Source organism: Megascapheus bottae, unplaced genomic scaffold, assembly GCF_031878675.1.
Source record: "Megascapheus bottae isolate mThoBot1 unplaced genomic scaffold, mThoBot2.hap1 HAP1_SCAFFOLD_216, whole genome shotgun sequence".
Classification (NCBI taxonomy): Eukaryota; Metazoa; Chordata; class Mammalia; order Rodentia; family Geomyidae; genus Megascapheus; species Megascapheus bottae.
In genome coordinates this window covers 73,160-97,957 of record NW_028327578.1, presented here as the reverse complement: position 1 = coordinate 97,957, position 24,798 = coordinate 73,160, and the positions used below count along the sequence as shown (strand labels likewise).

General features: G+C 38.4%; 1 protein-coding gene across 1 annotated transcript in view; it reads right to left on the bottom strand.

Annotated features, from left to right (window-relative positions):
* Positions 1-23,982, bottom strand: part of LOC150039620 (phosphatidylinositol 3,4,5-trisphosphate 3-phosphatase TPTE2-like) — a 39,458-nt gene extending 15,476 nt beyond the window's left edge. Inside the window, exons 1-8 of the mRNA XM_090327734.1 lie at positions 23,937-23,982; positions 21,918-22,079; positions 19,807-19,926; positions 16,275-16,374; positions 14,762-14,774; positions 9,869-9,950; positions 9,680-9,768; positions 1,290-1,351 (exon numbers count right to left, since the gene is read on the bottom strand). Of these exons, the coding sequence (XP_090183860.1) occupies positions 1,290-1,351; positions 9,680-9,768; positions 9,869-9,950; positions 14,762-14,774; positions 16,275-16,374; positions 19,807-19,926; positions 21,918-22,079; positions 23,937-23,980 (672 nt within the window). The 5' untranslated portion in view covers positions 23,981-23,982. The remainder of the gene's footprint in view (positions 1-1,289; positions 1,352-9,679; positions 9,769-9,868; positions 9,951-14,761; positions 14,775-16,274; positions 16,375-19,806; positions 19,927-21,917; positions 22,080-23,936) is intronic.
* Between the last annotated feature and the right edge of the window lie 816 nt (positions 23,983-24,798).

Genomic DNA, 24,798 nt, shown 5'->3' with positions numbered 1-24,798 from the left:
ACATAGAGTTCCCCTATGACCCAGCAATTCCACTGCTTGGCATTTACCCAACCGTCCAGAAACAAGGACATACTAAAGCCACTAGCACAACGATGTTCACTGCAGCACTATTTACCATAGCAAAGATATGGAACCAACTCTGATACCCTTCGATTGATGAGTGGATCAACAAGATGTGGTATTTTTACAAAATGGAATTCTATGCTGCTGTCAGAAAGAATGAAATCACTCCATTTGGAAGGAAATGGAAAGACTTAGAAAAAATTATATTAAGTGAAGTAAGTCAGACTCAAAGGAACATATACTCAATGGTTTCACCTATTTGTCATAATCAGTAGAAACCTTGGGCTCTCCTAGCAGCGATTTGCAATAGAGCAAAACCTAGATACATAAGGACATACAGTATGTCGCTAAATGAAAGGACCTATAGGAAATGGAAACAAAAGCCATAAAATGAGTGATTGTTGTCCTTAATGTACTATGTTATCTCCCATTTCTTTTGCTGTCCCTTAGTTATCTCATATTTTTATAGTATTTCACTTTGTTATCTGATATATTGTACATATGGGTATTTGGTTATTTGAAATTGGATAGGAAAGGGGCAAAAACAAGATGAGGGTGGGAGTAGGGGGAGGGAAATGGGGACCAAGACTTGAGAAAGGGTATCAATGTATGTGAAGTAATGCACCTTCTATCTGGCGAAAGTAATGTAACCCTCCTATGAATTACAATAAAAAATATTTTTAAAACTCATTATAAAGGTGTTGTACAGTGAGGCTACAATTACATAAGTCATTTAATGGATCCACAGCTTTTTAGAAAACGTTGATTCTTATTTCTTAAATACAGAATTACAAAGTCATGTGTATATCCTACAACATTAAAGAAATGGTAGGAAGGAAGTAGTGGGTTGAGATGGAGGGAGGAGAATGATGAACAAGTGACCTTACTCACAATGCACTGAATTCTCAGACTGCTTTTTTGAATGGCAACTACTTATAGATAGTAAAAAATATACCTTAAAATGCTGTTCTTCTTAGTAATTCTGAATTTGGACATTCCCTCACATTTGTGTCTCACTGCTCTCACTATAGGCTTGGCCCAGAACAAGAATACAAGGGTACAAGTCCAGTAAATAACTGCATATTAAACAAGGCTGCATTAATCCAGGCTTTCACTTTCACTTAATCACCATGAGCTAAGCATTTCCTTAATATTTTACCATGAATGCTTCAGAACTAGTAAATTCAATACATATAAAAGACTAAGTATCAAAACCTTTTTCCTACCTTTGCGGTTAAAAATGTGCCAGTGGCAAGAAGTAGAATAGATATCATTGTTCCTGTTCGTCCTAGAAAAGAGCAGAAATGAGTTCAAGAAACCTTTGTTCCAGTGTAAAAATACACTCACAAATACTCATTTGGTATTGGTACTGTTTCTTCTGAAGTGTTGCTGTCTCAAAATTTCCAATTGAGAAATATTAAGACTTTATTTTTCATTAATGTAATGAAAAGAACGCTGGCCCTCATGTATAATTCCAGATTCCCAGGTGGGAAGATCAGGATGGTTGTGATTCCAACCAGCTTAGGCAAAATAAGCAGGACCCCATTCTCAGCCAGCAAGATGGGCCGGGTGCTTCACATCTACAGCCCTCATTGTGTGGGAGATATAGAAATGGGTTTCAGACTGATGCCAGCTCAGGAAAATGTAGGATACTTTATCTAAAAAAAGCATTGAAGCAAAACAGAGCTGAGCATATACCTGAAGTGAGAGAATGCTGGCCAAGCACGTGCCAGGTGCTGAGTGCAAATGCAAGCAAGAACCCACATTACCAACTAGAACTGTAGTCCCTCTGTAATTGTATTATTTGAATTGTATTGTGAACATTTGCAAACATAAGAATATAGAGAGACAAGCATAATGAATACGCATATTCCTATTCCTCAGATTATGTAATTCTAAGTATTTTGCTGTAGTGTTCTTGCTCACTTTCTACCTCAGCTTGCATGCCTGCTTTTCTCTCTTCTCCCTCTCTCTTTGCCTCTGCCTGTGTGTGTGTGTGTGTGTGTGTGTGTGTGTGTGTGTGATAGTGTTTTGTAGCAAATACTTTGACAATTATAGCAAATCCTTGACTTCTTCCTGCTTCAAATCACTCATCCTCTAAGTCTCTTCTGTTACTTTCTACTTATATCTTAGTTTTGTCCTACAAAATTTAAGTTTGAAAATATGTTCTTTTCTCTTTCTATATTCATCCTTATAATCTAATTTTTAACATACCCTTTCACCTGAAAAGTACACATTTTTCATCTATTCTTTAAACATTTTTTTCCACTGGAGGAAGAACAGATTTATTATCTTCATGTACAGAGAAATCGACATTGCACATGTAACCCAGCTTAGTAGCCAATTCCTTAGCCTTTGCCTTTTCCAGCTTGCCAATTTGAGTCACATATTTTGGACTGAGGACGTGCCTTCCCAGTGAGGATGGATCTCATCGTGAGTATATGTCTTGGGAGCTTCAACTCATGAACTCCTTTGGCTTCTTTTGATCAAGAGAAGGTACTCTACCAATTCAGTCATATTATCTCTACTTCTAGCCTTTTGTTTGTTAAACAGAGACAACCATCTTAGGGATTTTTTTTGCCTGGGTTGCCACAAATCTCACATTCCTGAGTAGCATGGGTTACCAGTGCCTGGGTGAAACTTTCACATAGGCAAAAACAAAGTATCTTAAATGCCAAGTGAGAAGTCATTCATGTTGAGGTCTGGTTCTCAGAAGATATGCAAATGGCTAATTGATACCTAAAGAAACTATAAAGAAAATACAAATTGAATCTGTGCTGATTTCATCACACCAAGGCAAAATGGAAGTCATAAAAAACAACAGCAAAGGCTGGCAAGTATGGAGCAGAAAGGTGAGAATGAACTATATTAGTATACTGTTGGTTGGTTTGAAATTAGTCTATCCACTAGAGAAATCAGTATGGAGGGTCTTCTTCAAAACATTAATCATAGACTTACTTTGTAAGTTTTATAGGTCTTATAAGTTACAAGGTAACTTCCCATTTTATATAATATCTTGTTTGTGACTTTGGATGTGGTGAGCTCTGTGTGTGTGTGCTGTGTGTGTGTGTGTGTGTGTGTGTGTGTGTGTGTGTGTGTTTCATACATTTTACTACAGAAAAATCTCAAACCAACAATTTAATGGTACAACTTAAAATGCTGGAAAAAGAGTACCAAACCCAACCAAAATCTAGTAGAAGGAAACAAATTATTAAAAGTAAAGCAGAATCAAATGAATTAAGAATCCAAAAACCCCAGAATCCACAAACAAGGAGTTGGTTCTTGGAAAAAATTAACAAAACTGAGAGACCCTTACCAAATCAGATCAAAAAATGAAGGGAGAACACCTAAATAAACAAAATTATAGACAAGAAGGGCAATACAACAACAGAAATTACCAATATCCAGAGCATCCCAAGGGATTACTTGTCAAATCTTCATGCCAACAAATTTGAAAATCTAGAAGAGATGGACGAATTTCCAGCAAATATTGAAATAACCAAACTGAACCATGAAGATCTAAATCTACTAAACAGACCCACTTCAAGTAATGAAATAGAAAAAGCAATAAGAGACCTCTCATCCAAGAAAAGCCCAGGACATGAAGGATTCATAGCTGAAAGCTATAAGGCCTTCAAAGAAGAGCTCACACCAATACTCCCCAAAATCTTCAATGAAGTTAAAAGTGAAGGCTCTCTACCAAACCCATTCTATGAAACCAGCTTAACCCTCATGTCAAAACGAGACAGGAACTCATCAAAGAAAGAGAACCAGAGACCCAGTTCTTTAATAAATATTGATGCAAAACTGCTCAACAAAATATTGGCCAATCAACTTCAACAACTCATCAAAAAATTATACACTGTGATCAAACAGGACTGATCACCGGGATCCAAAGCTGGTTCAATACATGCTAGTGGGTTAATATAATTCATCACATCAAAAGTAGCAAGGACAACAATCACATGATCATCTAAATAGATGTAGACAAGGCATTTAACAAGATCCAACACCCCTTGATGCAAAAAGTTCTGGAGAAAGTAGGAATCATGGAACATTCCTCAGTATAATCTTACACGACCACCCTACAAACTAGCATAAAAGTAAATGGAGTAAAGGTAAAGCCATTTCCTCTGAAATCAGGAATGATACAAGGATGCCCACTTTCTCCACTCCTGTTCAATACAGTATTAGAATTCCTAGCCAGAGCAATAAGGCAAGAGCCAAATATAAAGGAAGTTGAAATAGGAAAGGAGGAAGTGAAACTTTCTCTCTTTGCAGATGACAGGATTCTTTTTTTCCATACATCTTTTATTGTAATTGATAGAAGGGTTACATTATATTTATCAGATAAAAAGTGCATTACTTCACAAACTTTGATACCATTCTCATGTCATGGTCCCCATTTCCCTCCCCCATCCCCCCATTCATCTTGATTTCCTCCCTTCCCTATCCAATTTCAAATGACCAGTTAAGTATATATAAAATATATCAGATAACAAGGTGAAATATTGTAATAATATGAGATAACCAAGGGACAGCAAAAGAGATGAGACATAACATGGTACATTAAGGACAACAATCACTCATTATATGGCTTTTGTTTCTACATCCTGGAGGTGCTTACTAGATTTTGTTCTATTGTAAATCTCTGCTAGGAGAGCCCAAGGTTTCTACTGATTATGACAAGTGAGGGAAACCATTGAGCATATGTTCCTTTGAGTCTGGCTTACTTCACTTAATATGATTTTTTCTAAGTCTTTCCATTACCTTACAAGTGGGACAATGTCATTATTTCTGACCTCAGCATAGAATTCCATTGTGTATAAACACCACATCATCTTGTTGATCCACTCATCAACTGAGGGACATCTGGTTTGGTTCCATATCTTTGCTATGGTAAATAGTGCTGCGATGAACATTGTTGGGTTCGTGGATTTAGTATGTCCTTGTTTCTGGACAATTGGGTAAATGCCAAGTGGTGGAATTGCTGGATCATGGGGTGATCTATGTTTAGTCTTTTGAGGAGCTGCCAAACTGCTTTCCATAGTGGTTGAACAAGTTTGCACTCCCAATAACAGTGTAGTAGTGATCCCTCCTGGCCACATCCCCTCCAGCATCGGTTGTTATTAGATTTCTTGATCCTGGCCATTGTAACTAGAGTGAGGTAGAATTTTAGAATTGTTTTGATCTGCATTTCTTTTATGACCAGAGATATTGAGTATTTCTTCATGTGTCTATAGGCCATTGTTATTTCTTCTTCAGAGAAGACTCTCTGTAAGTCTTTGGCCCATCTTTTAATGGGATGGTTGTTAATTTGGAGATGAGTTTTGGAGTCATTCAATTTTTTGAGCTGCTGATATAGTTTAGATTTGAGGCCCCCAAAATACAAAACAAAACAAAACAAAATTAAACTAAATCATAGACAAGAATGCAAATAACACAGCAGAAATTACCAAGGTACAGAACATCATAACGGAATACATTTCTAACTTTATGCCAACAAATTTGAGGATCTAGAAGAGATGAATGAATTTCTAGCCAATATTAGCATACCCAAGCTGAACCAAGAAGACCTAGTCCAAATAAACAGACCTATGTCAAGTCCCGAAATAGAAATGGCAATAAGAGACCTCCCATCCAAGAAAAGCCCAGGGCCAGATGAATTCACAGCTGAATTCTATGAGGCCAGCAGAACAGAGCTCACACCAATACTCCTCAAGCTCTTCAATGAAATTGAAAGTGAACACTCTTCTGCCAAACTCATTGTACAAAGCCTCCATAACCCTCATCCCAAAACCAGATAGGGACTCATCAAAGAAAGACTCATCTCTTTGATGAATATTGATGCAAAACTGCTCAACAAAATACTGGCCAACCATCTTCAGCAACTCCTCAAAAAATTATACACTACGAAAAAAAATTATACACTATGCTCAAACAGGATTCAGCACAGGGGTGCAAAGCTGGTTCAATAGACGCAAGTAAATTCCTATAATTCAACACACCAACAGGAGCAAGGGCAAGAATTCCATGATTGTCTCAACAGATGCAGAAAAGGCATTTGACAAGATCCAACACCCCTTTATGCTAGAAGCTCTGGAGAAACTAGGAATCCATGGAACATTCCTCAGTATAATAAAGGCTGTGTATGACAAACCCACAGCTAGCATTATACTTAGTGGTGAAAAGCTAAAGCCATTTCCACTAAATTCAGGAATGACACAAGGATGCCCACTCTCTCCACTTCTCTTTAACATAGTATAGAATTCCTAGCCAGAGCAATAAGAAAAGAAGCAAGTAGAAAGGGGATCCAAACAGGGAAAGAGGAAGTGAAACTTGCCCTCTTTGCAAATGACATGATTCTTTATTTAAAGAAATCTATAGATTCTACTTGCAAGTTGCTTGAGCTGATTTGAAACTTTGGCAAGGTAGGAGGGTATAAAATTAACCCTCAAAAATTAACAGCCTTCCTGTATACCAGCAATGAGGGGATGGGGGCAGCAATCAGGAAAGCAACTCCGTTTGCAATAGCCTCAAGGAAAATAAAATACATAGGAATTAATTAACTAAGAATGTAAAGGACATTTATGATGGAAACTTTAAAAACCTGAATAATGAAATTTAAGCAGATCTGAAGAAATGGATAAACTTCCCATGCTCCTGAATTGGAAGAATTCACAACATGAAAATGGCAATCCTGCCAAGGGCTACGTACAAATTCAATGCAATAATCATCAATAGCCCAATGTCATTCTTTAATGAAATTGAAGAAGAAATCCACAATATCATATGGAATAATAAAAGACCCTATATAGCAGAAAGAGCAACTCTGAAGGAATATCAATATCAAATTTCAGACTCTATTACAAAGTTACAGTAATCAAAACAACTTGGTACAGGCACAAGAATAGGGCAGAGGACCAATGGAATCAAATTGAAGGTCCAAAAATCAACGCACAAACCTATGGCCACTTAATCTTTGATAAGGGAGCCCAAAAAATAGAATGGAAGAAAGACTGCCTCTTCAACAAGTGATGCTGGCAGAACTGGTTAAGCACCTCCAGAAAATTAAAGTTGGTACCTTCTATGTCACACTACACTAGGATTAGTTCCAAATGGGTCTTAAAAACTTTACAAGAAGGAATGGGAGATACACTAAGTCCCCCTGGCACAGGTCGAAACTTTCTTAATAAAGACCAAACAAGCACAAAAAATTAAATATAGTTAGGACAGAGGGGAATGCATTAAATTGTAGAGCTTCTGTAGGTCAAAGTACATAGGTAGCAGGTTAAATAGAAAGCTCACAGAGTAAGAGAAGATCTTCACTAATCATACAACAGACAAAGGTCTCATATCTAAAATATACCTAAGCTAAAAAAAAGAATCATTCCAAAATTAAGCTCCAAAGAAATAACCATCCTATAAAAAGATTGGCCAAGACTTAGAGTCTTCTCTGAAGAAGAAATAAGAATGGCCTATAGACACATGAAGAAATGCTCAACCTCTCTAACCATAAAAGAAATGCAAATCAAAACAACTTTGAGATTCCACCACACTCCAGTTAGAATGGCCAAGATCAAGAAATGCAATAACTACAGATGCTGGCTGGGATGTGGCCAGAAGGGATCATTACTACACTGTTGGTGGGAGTACAAACTCATTCAACCACTATGAAAAGCAGTGTGGCAGTTCTTCAAAGGGCTAAACATAGATCACCCCATGACCCAGCAATTCCACGACTTGGCATTTACCTAATAGTACAGAAACAAGGACATACTAAAGCCACTAGCACAACAATGTTCATTGCCACAATATTTACCATAGCAAAGGTATGCAACCAACCCATATGCTCCTCAGTAGATGATTGAAACACCAAGATGTGGTATTTATACACAATGGAATTCTATGCCGCCATCAGAAAAACGACATTACACAATTTGTAAGGAAATGGAAAAACTTGGAAAAAATCATATTAAGTGAAGTACTGAAAGAAACATAGGCTCAATGGATTCCCATTTGTAATAATTAGTACACATCTAGGATGCCCCCAGCTGAGGAACACAGTAGCTCAAATCCTACACACATAATGCCATATAGGATGAGGCCAAATTAATGGACTACCAGGACATGGAAACAAGAGCTTAATTATAAGTGACTGTTATTGTAATGTATTATGTTCTTCTCTCTACTCTTGTGTTGCCCTTTGGTTAATCTCATATTGTTACAGTATCCCACTTTGTTACCTGGTATATTATCTAGATGTTACTTGTGTATTTGATATAGGAGGAGAAAAATCAGGGGAGGGGTTGGGCAGAGGGAAATGGGGACAAAAACATGAGACGGGATATAGATGTGTGAGAAGTTTGGCACCTTCTATCTGGCAAATATAACTGTAACCCCTCTATACATTAAATTTTTAAAAATAAAGTAGATAATCAGCTGAGCAAAGAGGTATACACTATGGAACCAGAGAATCTCCAAAATGGGTTAAGAAACAACACAAATAGCAAGACAATACATTAACCTTTCCTAAAGCAGCACAAAGAGGGAGGTATGGTGGCCATCTCTGCCATTCAGCACACAGAGGCAAGGGCAGGAAGATAACAAGCTTGAGACTATATAGGGAAATCCTGACTCAATCAAAACCAAACAAATGCTCACAAAACACAAAGCCAGCCATAGTGGCTGTATTACTAGCTATTCAGATATAGACAATGGGGAGGTTTGTCATTCAAGACAAGCCCAAATCTATACAAGAATTCTTCTCAAGTAAAAAGTAGAGCATCACAGTATGTATCCACGAACCCAAGTGTGTGAAAAAGTTAAAGAGGGTCACAGTCTAGGCCTTTCTGTATTCAGGATGAAAAGTGAGAACCAATGTGAATAATGACTAAAGCAAACAGGTATGAGGAATGTAAGTGGCTCCAGTAGTAAAGGGCCCCAGGACGTGTGAGGCCTTGGGTTCTGACCATATTAATGCCAAGAAACAATACAAAATCACCCCACACTCCCAAGAATCAAAAGGCAGTGTGGTAGGACACAGTACTTGGAAAGACATTTCTGAAAACGAAACCTTAAAGTGGCCAACAGATTTATGAAACAATTCTCAATGTCACTAGGTAACAGGGAAGAGCATCTTAAAAGCCCAAGGTGAGAATGCATTTGTTAACTAGCTTCATTCAGCATTCCACATTGTATATAAATAGGAAAGTATTACATTTACATGATACATAAGTGCAGCATTGTCAGCTAAAGAAGAAAAAGGCATCGCTGCAAATGAGATACAAATGCAATACCATCCTGAAGTTGAACACTGTTTGGGGGAGGCAGGTATACATGGGTAAACCAAAATGGAAGAAACCCATATAATCAGCAATTAAGGGAAGTAGCTCATTGTCCTCCCTTCTTTACATTAGTTTTTCCTTTGTTCTTCCCTCCCCTTCTCTATTTTCCTTTAAGTATTCTTTGCTTCTTTCATCCTTTAAACACAATATTAATATGTTAGCAATGCTGAATCTATCTGAGGAGTAGCAGTAGGTATCTTCCTACTGCCCGTCAATATTTATTCTCAACTATCTTTTTACAAAGGAGACAGAAAGGAAAGCATCATTACCTTTTCCACCTTTGCAGTGAATTATGATGATGTTGTGAGGATCCTTGGATAACCAGGCAATGACTTCTTTAGCAAATGAAACCATCTCTCTGGTTTAACAAAAATTTTTAGTTAATTAAAATTCATTCCCAAATTCCAAGCCCAGTGAATTTAGTGCTTTTCTGACCATCAGTGTGGCATCAGACTTACTCAAGAGTGGGGACATTGTGATCATCTATCATTATTCTATGCACATGGTGATGAAAATACTTGGGGTCATATGATCGTTCGCCTGAAAGAAATGAGATATATGTCAGAGCTGTATGCCTACTGACATGAAAGTTAGGAACGAAGTTTAAAATTTCTCTTAGGAATTCTTATCTCCTTTTATTGTTCTAAAAGGATTTTTAACATCACCAGCACAAAGGTCCTGAGAGGAACACAGGCAGACCAGTGGACCAAAGAGCCAAAGAGACATGAAGGACATTAGGGACAGATTCTTGTCCTTAAAGACTTTTTCATCTCAAGTAATTTAAAATCAACTCATGCTTCATATTCCTTACCTTTAACCTTCTAACAGAGTGATTATTCGATCTTCTAGACTGCATATCCTATCATCCTGCATTCTGCTTATTCTATCTTCTAGACTGTTTATTCTATCATACTACATAGGTACCACTAAGCAGAGGTTAATGGTGCTGTCTAAATGCTCAGTCCCTGAAAATATCATTAAATGTTTATTCTGACAATAAAATGCAATAAAAATGTACCTAAAAATCATGATTGGGAAATCAGGGGACAGTGAAAGGGAGACAAAAACATGAGAAGGGGTATCACGGTTTGAGAAGTAATGTAACCATTACCTAAAAAAATCTAACTGCAACCCTTCTATACATTAACCCTAAATAAAGTACAAAAAAACCCCACACCACCATCAAAAAATCTAAACAGGTGTTAATGTCTAGACAGGAGAGAAACTGAAGACAGACACAGCAGAGAAACTGGGGGCACATTCTTCTCTTTCTTCTGTTTTCTTTTGTCGTTTCTCATCACGCGCCTTGTTCTCATCACCAACCCTTTCTGGTGGATCATAGAACATACTTGCTGAATTGTCTGTGATACAATCTGGCATGAAAGGCAGGAAGAGTTGATTGAGCATAAGAGCACGAGCAGATCTTTCCTGAGCACTTCCTCTGCAAGTCTGCCTCTTCGGTCTCACTGGCCCATCTCTTTCTTAGGGAATGTTGTGCTGCAAAGCTCACACAGCACCAGTGCATTACAGAGATTTCTGATCTGACTTCTTACTACGTAATATTTACAATTAAATGAAAGATACCCAAGGTGACTTTCTTACATATCTACAGTAGCAAATATATTAAAGTGATATACATACTACAAAGGTTGTATACAAAATAATGCTCAGGATGTCTGGTGTTGAAGAAACGGGCCACTTCCTAAAAAAGATAAATATATTCATAAACTATATTGTTGAAGGCGGCTCCTTTGTACAACTACTTAAAGATACTAGTAAAACATGCTGTCTACTTTTGAAAACGCTTTTGTCACAGCTTTAATCTTCTGATTTTCTTCTTCTTCAAGTCTGCGAAATGCTTCTTTTGACCTGAGTATACACTAGCTCCCCCCTTGTTCTGAAGGACAAAGCAGCCAAGCATTCATGCCTACTAATTCTTGTCTATCTCCAGATAGACCCTCATATTAAACAGGAAGGTGCTGGAGGCATTAAGGTAGGCATGTTAAATCTGTCCAAGTCTCAGTCTGAATGACCTGCCCTTAGCCTTTGTCTCTGGAGGCCTGGCCAGTGTTTATAGTTCTGGATTTTTCTCTTCAAGATGGCAAGAAAAGGCATTGTGTTTGGAAAGCAGTCTGCCTTTTGCAGTTTTATAAATCCTGTTCTTCCTGGATCCCTAGATATCTATGAAGTGACTGCAAGAGAGCATGGCTAAGATCAAGAACACATTGTATTTTCCAGCAAAAGTAGCTTTTACTTGACTTAGGGGCAAAGGGACATGGCCTGACTGCATACAGAAGTGGCCAGACTTGTTGATGCTTCCTCACTGTGTTTGTTTCTCCAGTAACTGTGGCTGTGTCCCACGCATCTGCACTCTGACCCTTTTCTTTCTATATTCAGTGTTGTTCAAAATACAATGCTGAAACCTTCTTCCCTTTGAAGGACAAGCAGGAGCATATGACCTGCTTAGCCTCCTCAGGAATTAAGTTTGTTCAGTGTTATGTTTATGATGTACAGATCAACACAAAGTACAATGTTTACCCTCATTGTTTCCAACTCAAATATTTAAAGTCATATGAGCTATAAAATGTCCACTCAAAAACTTCCAGCTGCCAAATTTACATCTCTTCCTCCAGCTTTATTTTGTCATAGTTGCATGTTTTCCTTTCTACCATATGGATTTGCAGAATATAATGCATTTCATGACACTTTGGAGCAGTATATAACACTATACTTTTTGTGCATGCATTTTCCAAAGATCCATAAATATTAATCCTATTTTAAAAGAACAACCAGGGCACAAAACTAGAATTTCTTTTGCTGGTAGAAACTCAGTTACAAAAGAGCTACCATATGTTTCTACTATGAGAAACTCAAGAAACATTAAAACTGATCTATGGCAATCAAAAATCAAAAGAACACTTTCAGTGTTTGAAAAGTGATTATAAATGCCAGAACATAGTCAACAATTTGATAGTGGTGTTCATTGCATGCCCTCATACATAATTGCGTTAATAGACAAATGTAAGATGAGGGCAATGTGGAGTCTGCATCAGTAAAGGTTTATTTATATGAGCATGCATTACATAATAATAGTTTTTCAGTTAAACACCAATTGTTTTTTTGTTGTTGTTGTTTTTTGCCAGTCCTGGGATTGAGCTCAGGACCTAAGCACTGTCCTAGGACTTTCTCAAGGCTAGAGCTCTACCACTTCAGCCTCAGCACCACTTCTGGCTTTTTTCTAGGTATGTGGTACCCTATTGTTCTTTATTGATACATACGGAAGAATAAATATCATGCATATTACTAAATATCACATGAGATTTTGAGACACACACATGTATATGCGTATACACATACAAAAACACATACATACATGTACATAAATCAGGTTAAATACAACTATTATGTCAAGCATTAGATAATGTCATAGTGAAACTTTAAAATCCTTTCTTCTTTAATAATATATAATACAATGCTGTTGTGTGTAATCAATCTACTGTGCAACAGCTCAGCGAAAAGTTACCTCTTATGTCATTATAATCTCTTGCTCATTGATCAACCTTTGTCCAAACCTTCCTCCTTCTGACTCACCCAAGTTTCTGATATTCACTAGTCTAGGCTCACCTTCATTGAGATCAATGCTTTTTTATTTCACATATTCCATACTTGCCATTTGGCTTATTTTATTAACATATAACTTCTCCTTTTGTGTTATTGACAAAGACAGTTGTTTGCAGGAGTAAACAATGCACTATCATGTAGAGTTGCCACAACATTCACCTTGGAATGGAAACTTAAGAGGTGGATTTCATCTCTTGGCTATTCACTGCTGAGCAGTGAGCTTTTAACCAGGGGTACATATGTCTCTGCCACATAATGATCTCTTTAAGTCGCATCAACACCCACTCGAGGTATGATTGGATCCCAGGATCATTGAAGTGTGATTTGTTTGAGAATCTTCACACTGTTTTCTTGAATGTCTATGCTAATTGATATCCCCATCAATAGCTTGCCATGGGCCATCTTTCTCCACAGTTTACTAGCATGTGTTACCTCTTAACTATTCAATAATTGTCATGCTTGTGGAATGTTGCAGTGCTATCACATTGTGGTTTCCACCTGCATTTTTCTGATGATGAGTGAGGTTCTACATTTTCTCTTACACTATTTTTTTTACCAATCCTGGGGCTTGAATTCAGTGCCAGGTACTCTCCTTGGATTTTCTCAAGGCTAGGGCTCTACCACTTGTGCTACAGCACCACTTCTGGCTTTTTCTGTGAATGTGATACCAAGGAATGGAACCCAGGGCTTCATGCATACTAGGAAAGCACTCTCCTACTAGGACTTGCTCGCTTGTCTCATAAGAGTTTGGATAACTGATGCCCAGCTTACACAACAGTACTCTTATGGGATAAAGCTGCTGAGAATTCCAGGAACTTACTTCAAGTACATTCATTGATGTTCACAGACTGAGTGATCACCCATCAGAGCATTTCCTGTCATTGACCACTGAATGTAAATACATTATATATGAACCCATACACAGATCTCCAATTATATTTCATTAAGGAAAAACAGTAGGAATTACTACAGGAATTCACTGTATGTGAATACATACGTACATATATCCCTAACCCCAAATTTTATGTACTTTCTTAGTAAGGAGCTTCAAGGGGCTTAAAATTAAGTTAGTCACTTACAGAGCCAAAAGTGGGATTTCCCTTATTTAATTATCAGGGAATCTATGTGAAAAGACATATATATTTTTAGACATGGCTTTCTTCTCTCTGAAAGACGATATATGGGGACACAATTCCTCTCCTCCTGTGATGGAGCCTATTTTCTGATCCTTGAATCCAGACTGCTTTTGTAATTCATTTTTGTCTTAGCTAATGAATTCAAGGCCACTCACATTCACTTGAAGACTTAGTCTTAATGTAATTACATTCATTTGCTTGCTGTTCCTAAGGCCATCTCAATGGTCCCCAAGATCTAGCTGCCTGGGAGAAGAGACATAATAACAGAGAGGCAATCAGAAAAGCCAATTCAGATTAGCCAGTCCTCAGAGGAGCGGCAACTGATCAGAGATGCCCAGATCAGCCCAGTGAAGTAGCCAGTCCTGTACCTAATCATTGGAACCACTCCATTAAGCCCCATCCAAATGTTCAAACCACTCTATCTTGAGATAAATAAATGGGTGCTCTTACGAATCAGTAGGACCTCCAGGGCTTCGCATAAACAAAAGCAAGTTGATACCAGAAAGAATAAAATGGTAGAACACTGCTTTGCCTGGGTCAACACTAAGCTCTTGAGTCTATAGAGTTCACTCCGTGCTGCACAAATATGCTTACCTGCATTGGATTCCTATAGAATGTATGTATCCCAGAGGATGGAAATGACATGGCGACAAGATGGTCTGGAAAGCAAAAGAATCCCTATTAGGAAAGTCAGTACAGATGGGAACAACAATAATAACAAAAATTATTTGTACATCTATCCAGGTTCTTTTCTCAGAGTACAAGAAGAGTTGATATGATAGTGACATGACCAAGATGATGTATTAAGATGAAGCAATAGAGGCCTAAGGAGGTGATTTTGTGGCAGAGCGTTTGACTTGCATGCAAAAACACTCTGAGTTGGATTCCTCAGGACAACATAAAGAGAAAACACCAGAAGTGGCAGTGTGGCTCTACTGGTAAAGTGCTAGCCTTGAGCAAAAGAAGCTCAAGGACAGTTATCAAGTTCTGAGTTCAAGCCCCAGGACTGACAATAAAATACAAAAGTAAATAAATAAGTTATGCAATATCATAATATCCTTAGGCTCAACAGGAACTTAGTGTTTGAAGCCCTCTTCCCTTAGCAAACCTGACCTCATGGATAATGAACTTGTTCTCTGTGATTTTAGAAGATTAAGGTCTCTTTCTCTTGGATGCTTAGATAGCTAACAAAACTGAATAAATAATAAGTGAAATTTTAATGGAGCCACTTGAAATTGCATCGTATTTACTGTCAAACCACCAGGGAGTCTTGGTTTGAAATGAATGAGATTACCTGTGCCCAGATGTAATCTACCAATATATTACCATAACACAGTAGCCTATGAAATCATTGAGAAAAATACTTTGAGAGTATGGAAAGGAAGGAAGGAAAGAAGAAAGAAGAGAAGGTAAGAAAGACAGAGAAAGGAAGAAAGAAGAGAAACAAAAAAGAAGAGAGAGAAAGCAAAAAAGCTAGGCATTTTTGGCTCAATCTTGGAAATCAGCTATTCAGGAGGCAAAGATCTGAGGAACATGGAAAGACTTCATCTCAATAAATGGCTTGGTACAATGGTATACAAGTAGAAGAACTGTAGCTCAGAAAAGCTGGGACAGAAAGCAAGAGCCTACCTTGAAAATAACAATTACATAAAAAGTGCTAGTGGTGTGGCAGAAGTAGGAGAGCCTCTCAAGCAAGCAAGAGACTGAGTTCTTTTCCCAGAACCACCAAAGAAGCCAACGTAGTAACAAATCAAAAACAAAAAGCTCAAACCAATGTGCCTTAGATAAAAAACATTGTAGTTTGGGAAAATCAAAGGGAATATTCTTACTTCAAAGGAAAATGTGGATTAAACATAAGTCAATCACATGACAAGTTTAAAAAAACAGTAATGTAATTAAGAGAAGTCATCAACAGTTAAGTTTCACAAACCAGTGATGTAAGTTAAATCTAGGTCAAATCCATCCTTGGCATATCGTCTCTTATTGCCAGACACCTGGGAGGAACAAAAATGATGAAGCTGTAAAACAGAAGTCAAGCACAAAGAATTTGATATTGCTACCTAAAACTTTTACCAGGATGGGAAGCAAACATGTCCTGCCCACTTACCAGTCTTCTGATTAATTTTTCTAGATGTCTTTTCTGAGTTGCAAGGTGAAAGATGCTCATAAGTGTTATCAGCCTCAGAAGCCGAAAGAATACAATCATTCTAAAAATTTATAGATACATACTTTTAGTTCATCAATACATACGTTTAAATCTGTGTACATATGTTACATTGCTCTGCACCACCCCCATGGCCTCCACTTTCTGCTCTAGTGCTCTAACAGTCAGCTATACCCCTCATCCCAGAGGACACTGGGTAACATATGGACATACTTGGTGGTCACAACCAAATGGATGCAGGTGCTAATCACATCTAGGACTGCTGCTAAACACCCTACAATAAATATGAATCTAGGAAGAATGATAGGATGTTTTTGTCCTCTCTTCCCTACCCAAGTAATAACTATCTTCTCAAAATATCAGTAATGCTAAGATTGAGAAATTACTGTCTGGACAAACAGTAACGAGTTCATTCAGATTTATAGACTATTTTAGTTTTCATCTTCCCCCCAAATGAACTTTGATTGTTTGTACATTGGTGTTATTCCTTTTATTAACAGAGGCTCCCTACAGCTAGTACATGCATATCAGGCAGGGAACAGGTTGCAATACTTCCCAACCATACTGGCTGGTGTTTCTCCTCCATTCAGAAACACAAAGGTGTGGACATGTCCAACAAGATTCATTTGGCAGAACTGCTTCAACCATGGTTCACAGATCCCAGAGTTTCCAATTCAGTGGTCCAGGGTGGAGGCTGATGTGTTCTTTCTTTCTTTCTTTCTTTCTTTCTTTCTTTCTTTCTTTCTTTCTTTCTTTCATCTTTTCTTTCTCTCTTTCCTTCTTTCTTTCTTTCTCTCCTTCTTTCTTTGTCTCTCTCTCTTTCTCTTTCTTTCTTTCTTTCTTTCTTTCTTTCTTTCTTTCTGTCTGTCTGTCTGTCTTTCTTTCTTTCTTTCTTTCTTTCTTTCTTTCTTTCTTTCTTTCTTTCTTCTTTTCTTCCTTCCTTCCTTTCTGTCCTTCCTTCCTTCCTTCCTTCCTTCCTTCCTTCCTTCCTTCCTTCCTTCCTTCCTCATTTCTTCCTTTCTATCTTTCTTTCTGAAAAATGCACTTTATTGGGAAGCAGAGTGCTGCACAGCATAGACAACAGAGATTGCCAGATGTGAGACCTACAAGCCACATTTCCTAAGACAAAGGGGAATTTTTAGTAAAATCATCTGACCCATGGTTTCCACTGGGCAGGCACTAATGGCTTCCCAGTGGAGAGCTAGGAAAACTCCCATCACTTTCCTGAGGCAGTTGTGGTTCCTAGAGATAGAGCCCCTCAGGTGTGCCTTCTTGTTTTTAATAAACAAGGTTTTCTTTAGATTTTTTGAAGTCCACATTTGTTACTTTCATTCTGCGTTCCCTCAAGGCCATCAGCCCAGCTTCCGTAGAGATTGCCTTATTGTTGGCCCCAGAGAGATCATCTTTGCCCTGATCAAGTCATCTAGAGTCACGTTGTCTGCCAGGACAGTCATGCTTTTATGAATGTGGAAGGTGAGCTTATTTTTTTTTCTCATCTGGCAGGGGGAACTCAATCTTTCTGTCAATGAAGCCTGGTCTGATCAGTGCTGGATCCAAAGTTTCTATCTGGTTTGGGGTCATGATCACTTTCACATCCCCCCTTGAATCAAAATGATTCAAGTGGCTTAACAGCACCAACATGGTTCTCTGAACTTCTCTCTCACCTCCAGAGTCCAAATCTTACATTCTGGTGCCAATGACATCAATTTAATCAATAAACACAATGGATGGTTCGTGTTCTTCTGCAACTCGAAACAATTCCCATACAAGTAGGGGCCCGTTGCCTAGGTACTTTTGAATAAGTTGTGAGCCCACCTCTCTCAAGACAGTGGCCAATGTTTCATTTCCTACTGCTTTAGCCAACAGTTTTACCTGTGCCAGGTGGCCTATAGAGAATGATGGGTGTTTTATACCAATCTCTTCATAATATTCAGGATGAGTGAGCGGCAATTCCTCAGATTCCTTAATATACTGGATTTGGTTGTCTAAGCCACCCATATCTGCATATGTCTCCTGGGGAGCCTCTCCACCTTCATCACTGTGACCAGGGGGACCGTGTCATCCATTAGCATCCCTATCACCACATACACTTTGTGGTTGAGCAGGACTGAGCAGCCTGGTTCCAGCAGGTTCTTGTCCAGGATGGAAAGGATGATGACACAGTGCTCAGAGCCCACAGATGTGGACACCATGGCACAAATGTCATCAGTGATCCTCTTCCAAGGTGCCTACCGACATCAGGGTCCCCCCCAGGTCATCCACCTTCCATCTTTCCTCCTCTTGTTTTGCTTCTAATAGCTTCATTTGTTCCTGATTTCTAAGAAATTCTTCTTCCATGAGAAGATAATCTTTAATTATCTCTAACTTCAGTTATTTCAAGCGACACTGAGTTTAAGGTGTCACCAGTAGCAGTTTGCTGGCAGCATCTGGTCACTTCGTTTTCTTCTTCTATTTCTCCACTCTAGTTGGTACAGGTGCTTCATATTTCCTTTTCTTGTCCTTATCATCCTTCATGCTACCTCTGGCCATGACCACGACTCTGACTCCGATCCATCTTGATTCAGCTGCTGTAGCTGCTACCTCAAGTGTTGTCTTGCTACCAAGGTCTCAAGTGGTGTTGAGGTTGCCCATTGAAGGACCATATGGATTGAGGTTATTTTCAAGATCCAAACCCTAGCCAAAGCAATATTTACTTGGGGATCACACTGGACCTCTCAGAAATTTTGGTAAGAAAGAATCTATTTCTTTGACTTCTAATGAATATAGCTAAAAGCCTCCTAACATTAGCCCTCCAATGTACATTGGTATTTTTCTATCTCATTTAGGGAAAGGGAGATAGAGACAGAGGCAGACACAGACACAGATACAGATAGACAGCCACACCCATACACATATTACTTAGTAATCCCTTACTGCTTTAACTTTGCCTTAACATTCTTCGTTTTACCAAACTGCCATTGCAAAAATCCATTATCTGGGTTGCCATATACGTGATTTCCTGGTTTCCATCGGCTCTTTTTTAGAGAAGTATAACTAGAGCCACTGAAACTTCATACATGTTCAAGTCAATACACTTGCAATATTAGGAAAAGCAGATTAGTAGATCATCAAGGGGGAATTTCAAAATGATGTTCCAGTTCCTATATCCAATGGAAGTACTTTAGTGAAGACACCTTTAACTGGCTTTAAATGCTGTCTGTTTTTACATCTCAAGGGTATGAAAATGTATCATTTTCCCTTCATTTGTTCTTCCATTTTTGTGTTACAGTCCCTTGAAATCAGGTTCTTACACTTGCTAAGTAGGCCTCTACCACTCAATCCATGTCATCTTCCCTAATATTTTATTTTCAAAAAATGTATCAGGTTCAGAACTTAAACAGAAATCAGTTCAATATACACAGTTTAAGCCAAGAATAAGTACAAATTAAGGAACAAATGAAAGAAAAGTGTGACAGTTAAGTCATGGGCTTCCTACCTTTGGATATCTTTAAAAAATGTAGCATTAAAGAATATGTATGTGATGTCCATAAATAAAATAATGATAGTGATGGCAGCATCTGTAATATTGAGGAAATCTGAAAAATAATGCTTTTTCCTGTAAGAGAAAGTAAAAAAAATGGTTATCTTCTTTAAGAGGATAGAGGAAAATCTTTAGAGCAAAAAGTACTTGACTCAACTTCATTAAAATTGTTATTGTAATAGATTCTATGAAATGGATGGACTGGATTTGGGAAAGAGAAAACATAATACTGGTGGAAGGTATTCAAGTAGTAAATTTGTATTATTACATACTTGCATGCCTGATGACAATCAAAGCTTAATGAATAAGCCATCTACCCCAGCCATTGGACAAGAGGTATGCACTGCCTTCTCCAGTGGAGTTGGAAGAAGACAAATGCAACAGTTCTGTTGAGCAACAATTTCAGTACATCATACTATCCCCAGATCAATATATGAGTATCATATGAGATGGGTATGAACTGCGCTTCTGAACTCATAATCTGTCCTTGCACCCACAATGGAATCCCAAGGGGCTGCTGTGTCCTTAAATGGACAAAGACCGACATCCATCTACCAGACTCCTTTCCACCACTGACTCCTGCAGAGGTGAGCACTAGTCCTCCAGGAAAAGCATCTTCACACTCTGAGGCAGTCTGTCAGGATCAGACTAACCTGGCAGTGAATAACTCTGCTTTGCTCAAGAGAAGAAGGAGAACAAGTCCTCAGGAAAGAACATATACTGCCTTCTGAATTGACTTGGAGAAAGGGAGGCTAGGAAACCCAGTGCCTGACTCGCCCAGCAGCCCATCCCCAAGGCTTGCCTCACCCATCCTACTTTTCAGAAAACCAGCAAGAAGGAAAGGGAAGCAATCTATTTCTTTCTTGCTACATCTCACTAATGAGATAAGCAATCTCCACATCACCTGCAGATGCTTTCATTGAAACTTTTCCTTTCAATGAACTCGGGACTATTTAGAGTGCAGTATCTAGTATTTCACATACTATCAAACGTTACTTGAAATTCCAGTCAGAATCAAAGTATTGATCTATAGACCTCAAGTATATACTTCTCCTTCTAATTTTTAACAGTCATGGGGCAGAACTCTGGGACCGGGTACTGTCCCTGAGCTATTTAGCTCAAAGATACCATGCAACACTTGAGCCAGAGAAACACTTCTGGTTTTCTAGTAGTTAATTGGAGATAGGAATCTCACAGACTTTAGCACCTGGGCTGGCTTGGAACTGTGATTCACAGATCTCAGTTTCCTGAGTAGCTAGGATTACAGTCATGAGACACTGGGCCCAGATTCTTCTTCTTTTTTTTTCTCAAGTCTTGGTGCTTCAACTCAGGGCCTGAACACTGTCCTTGGACTTTCTCAAGGTTAGAGCTTTACTACTTGTGCCACAGCACCACATCTGGCTTTTTCTATATGTGGAACCGAGGAATTGAACTTGGGTCTTTCTGCATGCTTGGCAGGCATTCCACCATTAAGACAGACTCCTGGCAGTCGTACTTCGCCTTCTTAACATACACATTGACATATTAATTACCTGGTCCCTTTTGGTAAATCCCTTTAAGCTTTATCTGTTCAAAGACTTTTCTCAACTACTCCATGAGAGTGTCTCAAGCAATATAAAACTAATTAAAGCTATTCAATGAAAATCTGGGTTTGGGCCTTGTCTTCAAAATGCTTTTCAAGAGGCACACATTTGTTTGGATTGATCTTCTAATTAATTTAGTATCCTGAAATAAATTTGGCTGGGCGTTTGTCCTAGTAGAATGCTTGCTATCATGCACCAATAACCTGGTGCAATTCCTTGGCACCACATATATAGAAAAACACTGGGAGTGGTGCTGTGGCTCAAGTGGTAGTTCTTTAGCCTTGAGAAATGTCCAAGGACAGCGCTCAGGCCCTGAGTTCAAGCACCAGGACTGGCAAATAAATGTTATTTTGTGTAAATCAAGGAGATAAATGGGAGTTTCAAGCACACAGTTAAGGGAAATAGTGAGCCTGAGCTACTTGGTGGCGTAGCCAGTCTCAGTAGGGTTCTTCAGATTTAGACTTCAGAGAGAATAAAACTTACCCTTTCAGAAATACTTGTAGAACAACATCCAAAAGGAAAAATATAGCAATCACAAGGGAAAGTGTTCTATACTCTAATGGAATATGTAGTTTGCTGGTCATAACTATAATATCTGTTGCCATTAGACCAAGATCGACAAAAATCAGTAGTATTGCCAAAATCCTAAAATAAATAAAGACAATGAGAGTTTGGCACCACATTTCAACAATTCCTAAAACTATATGTCAGATGCTAAAAAGACATTATTTAAGATTATATTGGCCAATGGTATGAAGAATTAGTGCATTCCTATCTAAAAACATTGTTCAGTTTTTTATCCAATAGAAGCACTGCATAGTGAACCACATTCCCTCCTAAACAGTATACTGGAGGGTATGTAGAAACCACACAATAACTGCAAGCTAGAACAAAAATGGAAATGAAATGACTAGTCTGTCAGTATAAACTCTTTAAATATTGATAAATTCTGAAGATGAATCTATCAGTTTCTTTTAGCACATAAAAAGTCATCAATCTGAATCTTTGTCAGACTGTAATAGTTAAAGCTCAGTGAAGGCATAACTGACCTAAGCGCTTGAAGGACTACCTGCCTGTGTGCGGTGGTTCATAGCTATGATATTAGCTACTCATGAGACTGAGGAGGATACCAGGTCAAGGCCAGCCCCAGCAAAGAAATTCCACAAACCCACTTCAACAAGACAAGCTAGGTGTGATGATGTGAGCCTCTTGTCCCAGCCAGGTCAGTAAGGCAACTTCAATCTTCCTACTGAAGTCCGGGCCAGTCAGAGAAAAAGGCCAAACCTTATCTCAGAAATAAGAAAGTAGGAAGGGCTAGAAGTCTAGTTCAGTCAGTAAAATGCCTGTCCAGGAAGCATGAGGCCCTAAAATGACTAATGCCCACTTGGATCCTAAGATTTTTATTGAGGATTTTAACATGTATATGATTATTTATTTGGGGGTACTCCTTGCGCAGCTATGGACACATGAAAAGAATTTAATTCCATACATATTTATGGAATTGAACTCTAAGTGCTTTGAAGCCTTTCTGTCACATATTTTAAACGAACTACCCATTGGTTGATTGTATTGTTTATGTCGTTATGACGATGAATTGAGAAGATTTCAAAGTCTTTAAAACTGAAACTCAAATGAAAATACTATTAATTTTTATGTACTCTAAGGCACAGTATAAAATTATTCTCATATGTAGAGTGGAAGCCTAAGGAACGTGTTTCCAGAATGGAGGAATCACATAAATAAGGGAGTTATTAGAATACAACCTATACTTCCAAAAGTTTAACACTTCGTTGTTATTCTTTCCTTTATTTTTGCTTTCCTTCTTTCCTCACTCCCTCCATACTTTTCCCTCTGTCCTTCTTTCCTACTTTCCTTCCTTCCTTGCTTCCCTACTTCCTTCCTTGCACACCCTCTCCCTCTCCCACACCCTCCCCCTCTCAATCTCCCTCTCCCTCTCCCTCACACCCCTCCTCTCATTCTTCCAGTATTTCTGTCTTTCCTTCTTCCTTTTCCATTCCTGAGCCTTGTACTCTAGGTGCTGTCCCTGAGCTGCTTTTGCTCAAGACTAGCAAACTCACTTGAGCCAAAATGCCACTTCTGGCTTTTTCTGGGTCATTTATTTGAGATAAGAATCTCAAGAACTTTCCTGTCCAAGCTGGCTTCCAGTGGTAATCCTCAGCTTTCAGCAAGGATTAGAGATGTGAGCCACCAGCACCCAACTTATATTTACTTACTTTCATGAGTAGAAAAACACATAGCCATATGTCATTACATAGACTTGCTTAAATGCCATTTTTTTCTGAGTTATAAGACCAGCTTAAGACAATTTTCCAAGATCAATTGGATTATAGTATGAAGGCACACACGGGTTATTTTTCAACATCTTAACAGTAGAAAATCTTGTTGCTCAGTTTGGACTTTCTTAGATTCTTTTCACTTCAAATATTGATATTATATTTTATATACATACTTCATTGCTTGTATTTCTACAGTCTTACCCACCTGAATGATAGAGACAGTAGAATTTTATTTGCAATTTTCTTCATGTGGTTGCTGTAAAATGTGAATAAAAATAAAATCAGTCACATTTTGTCTCTCTTGATATGGCTTTTTTACCTTTTTAGGAAAAGAGTAATCTGTTGGTCTTAGGAACCGAAACTTTGGTGCAAATCCAAACAAAAGTACATGCATTGTACAAGATTAACCAAAACCAAAGTCCTGTATAATATCAATTTAAAGGGATATTCTACACCAGTTTTATAATGAAATGCTTTTAATAAACAACTAAAATATTTACATTTATGTTTCATGAGTTTTTCACCTTCACATCCAGAATATATGAGGAAACAAACATACATATATCATACACCAAGTTTTGAATCTTTAGTGTAATATTTACCTTTCACATAAAATTCTAACCCTGACTTGATGGTAAGAGACTTTTCATCCACTAAATAAAGCACATACGATATGAGGGGCCTGTCCTCAGCTGTCAGTTCTCCATGAACAACTGGAAACCTAGTCAAGTCATTATATATTGGCCAACCCAATTCCCAGAGCAATGAAATGAGATACATCGGGGATAAAAACGGGCCCAAAAAGATTCTTGTGTCTTCATCATCATCTCTTGATATAGACATCTGACACGTAGTTGGGCAGAATTTTGTTTAAGGCTTGAAATACACCTTGGAGGTGAGCCATTATAGGAAAACATATTTCAAATTAAAACTTCCCTAAGGACTAGTCTTTTCTCATTCTGAGAGAGAGAGGGGGAGAGGGAGGGAGGGAGGGAGGGAGGGAGAGAGAGGGGGGAAGGAGGGAGGGGGGAGAGAGAGGGGGGAAGGGAGGGAGGGAGGGAGGAAGG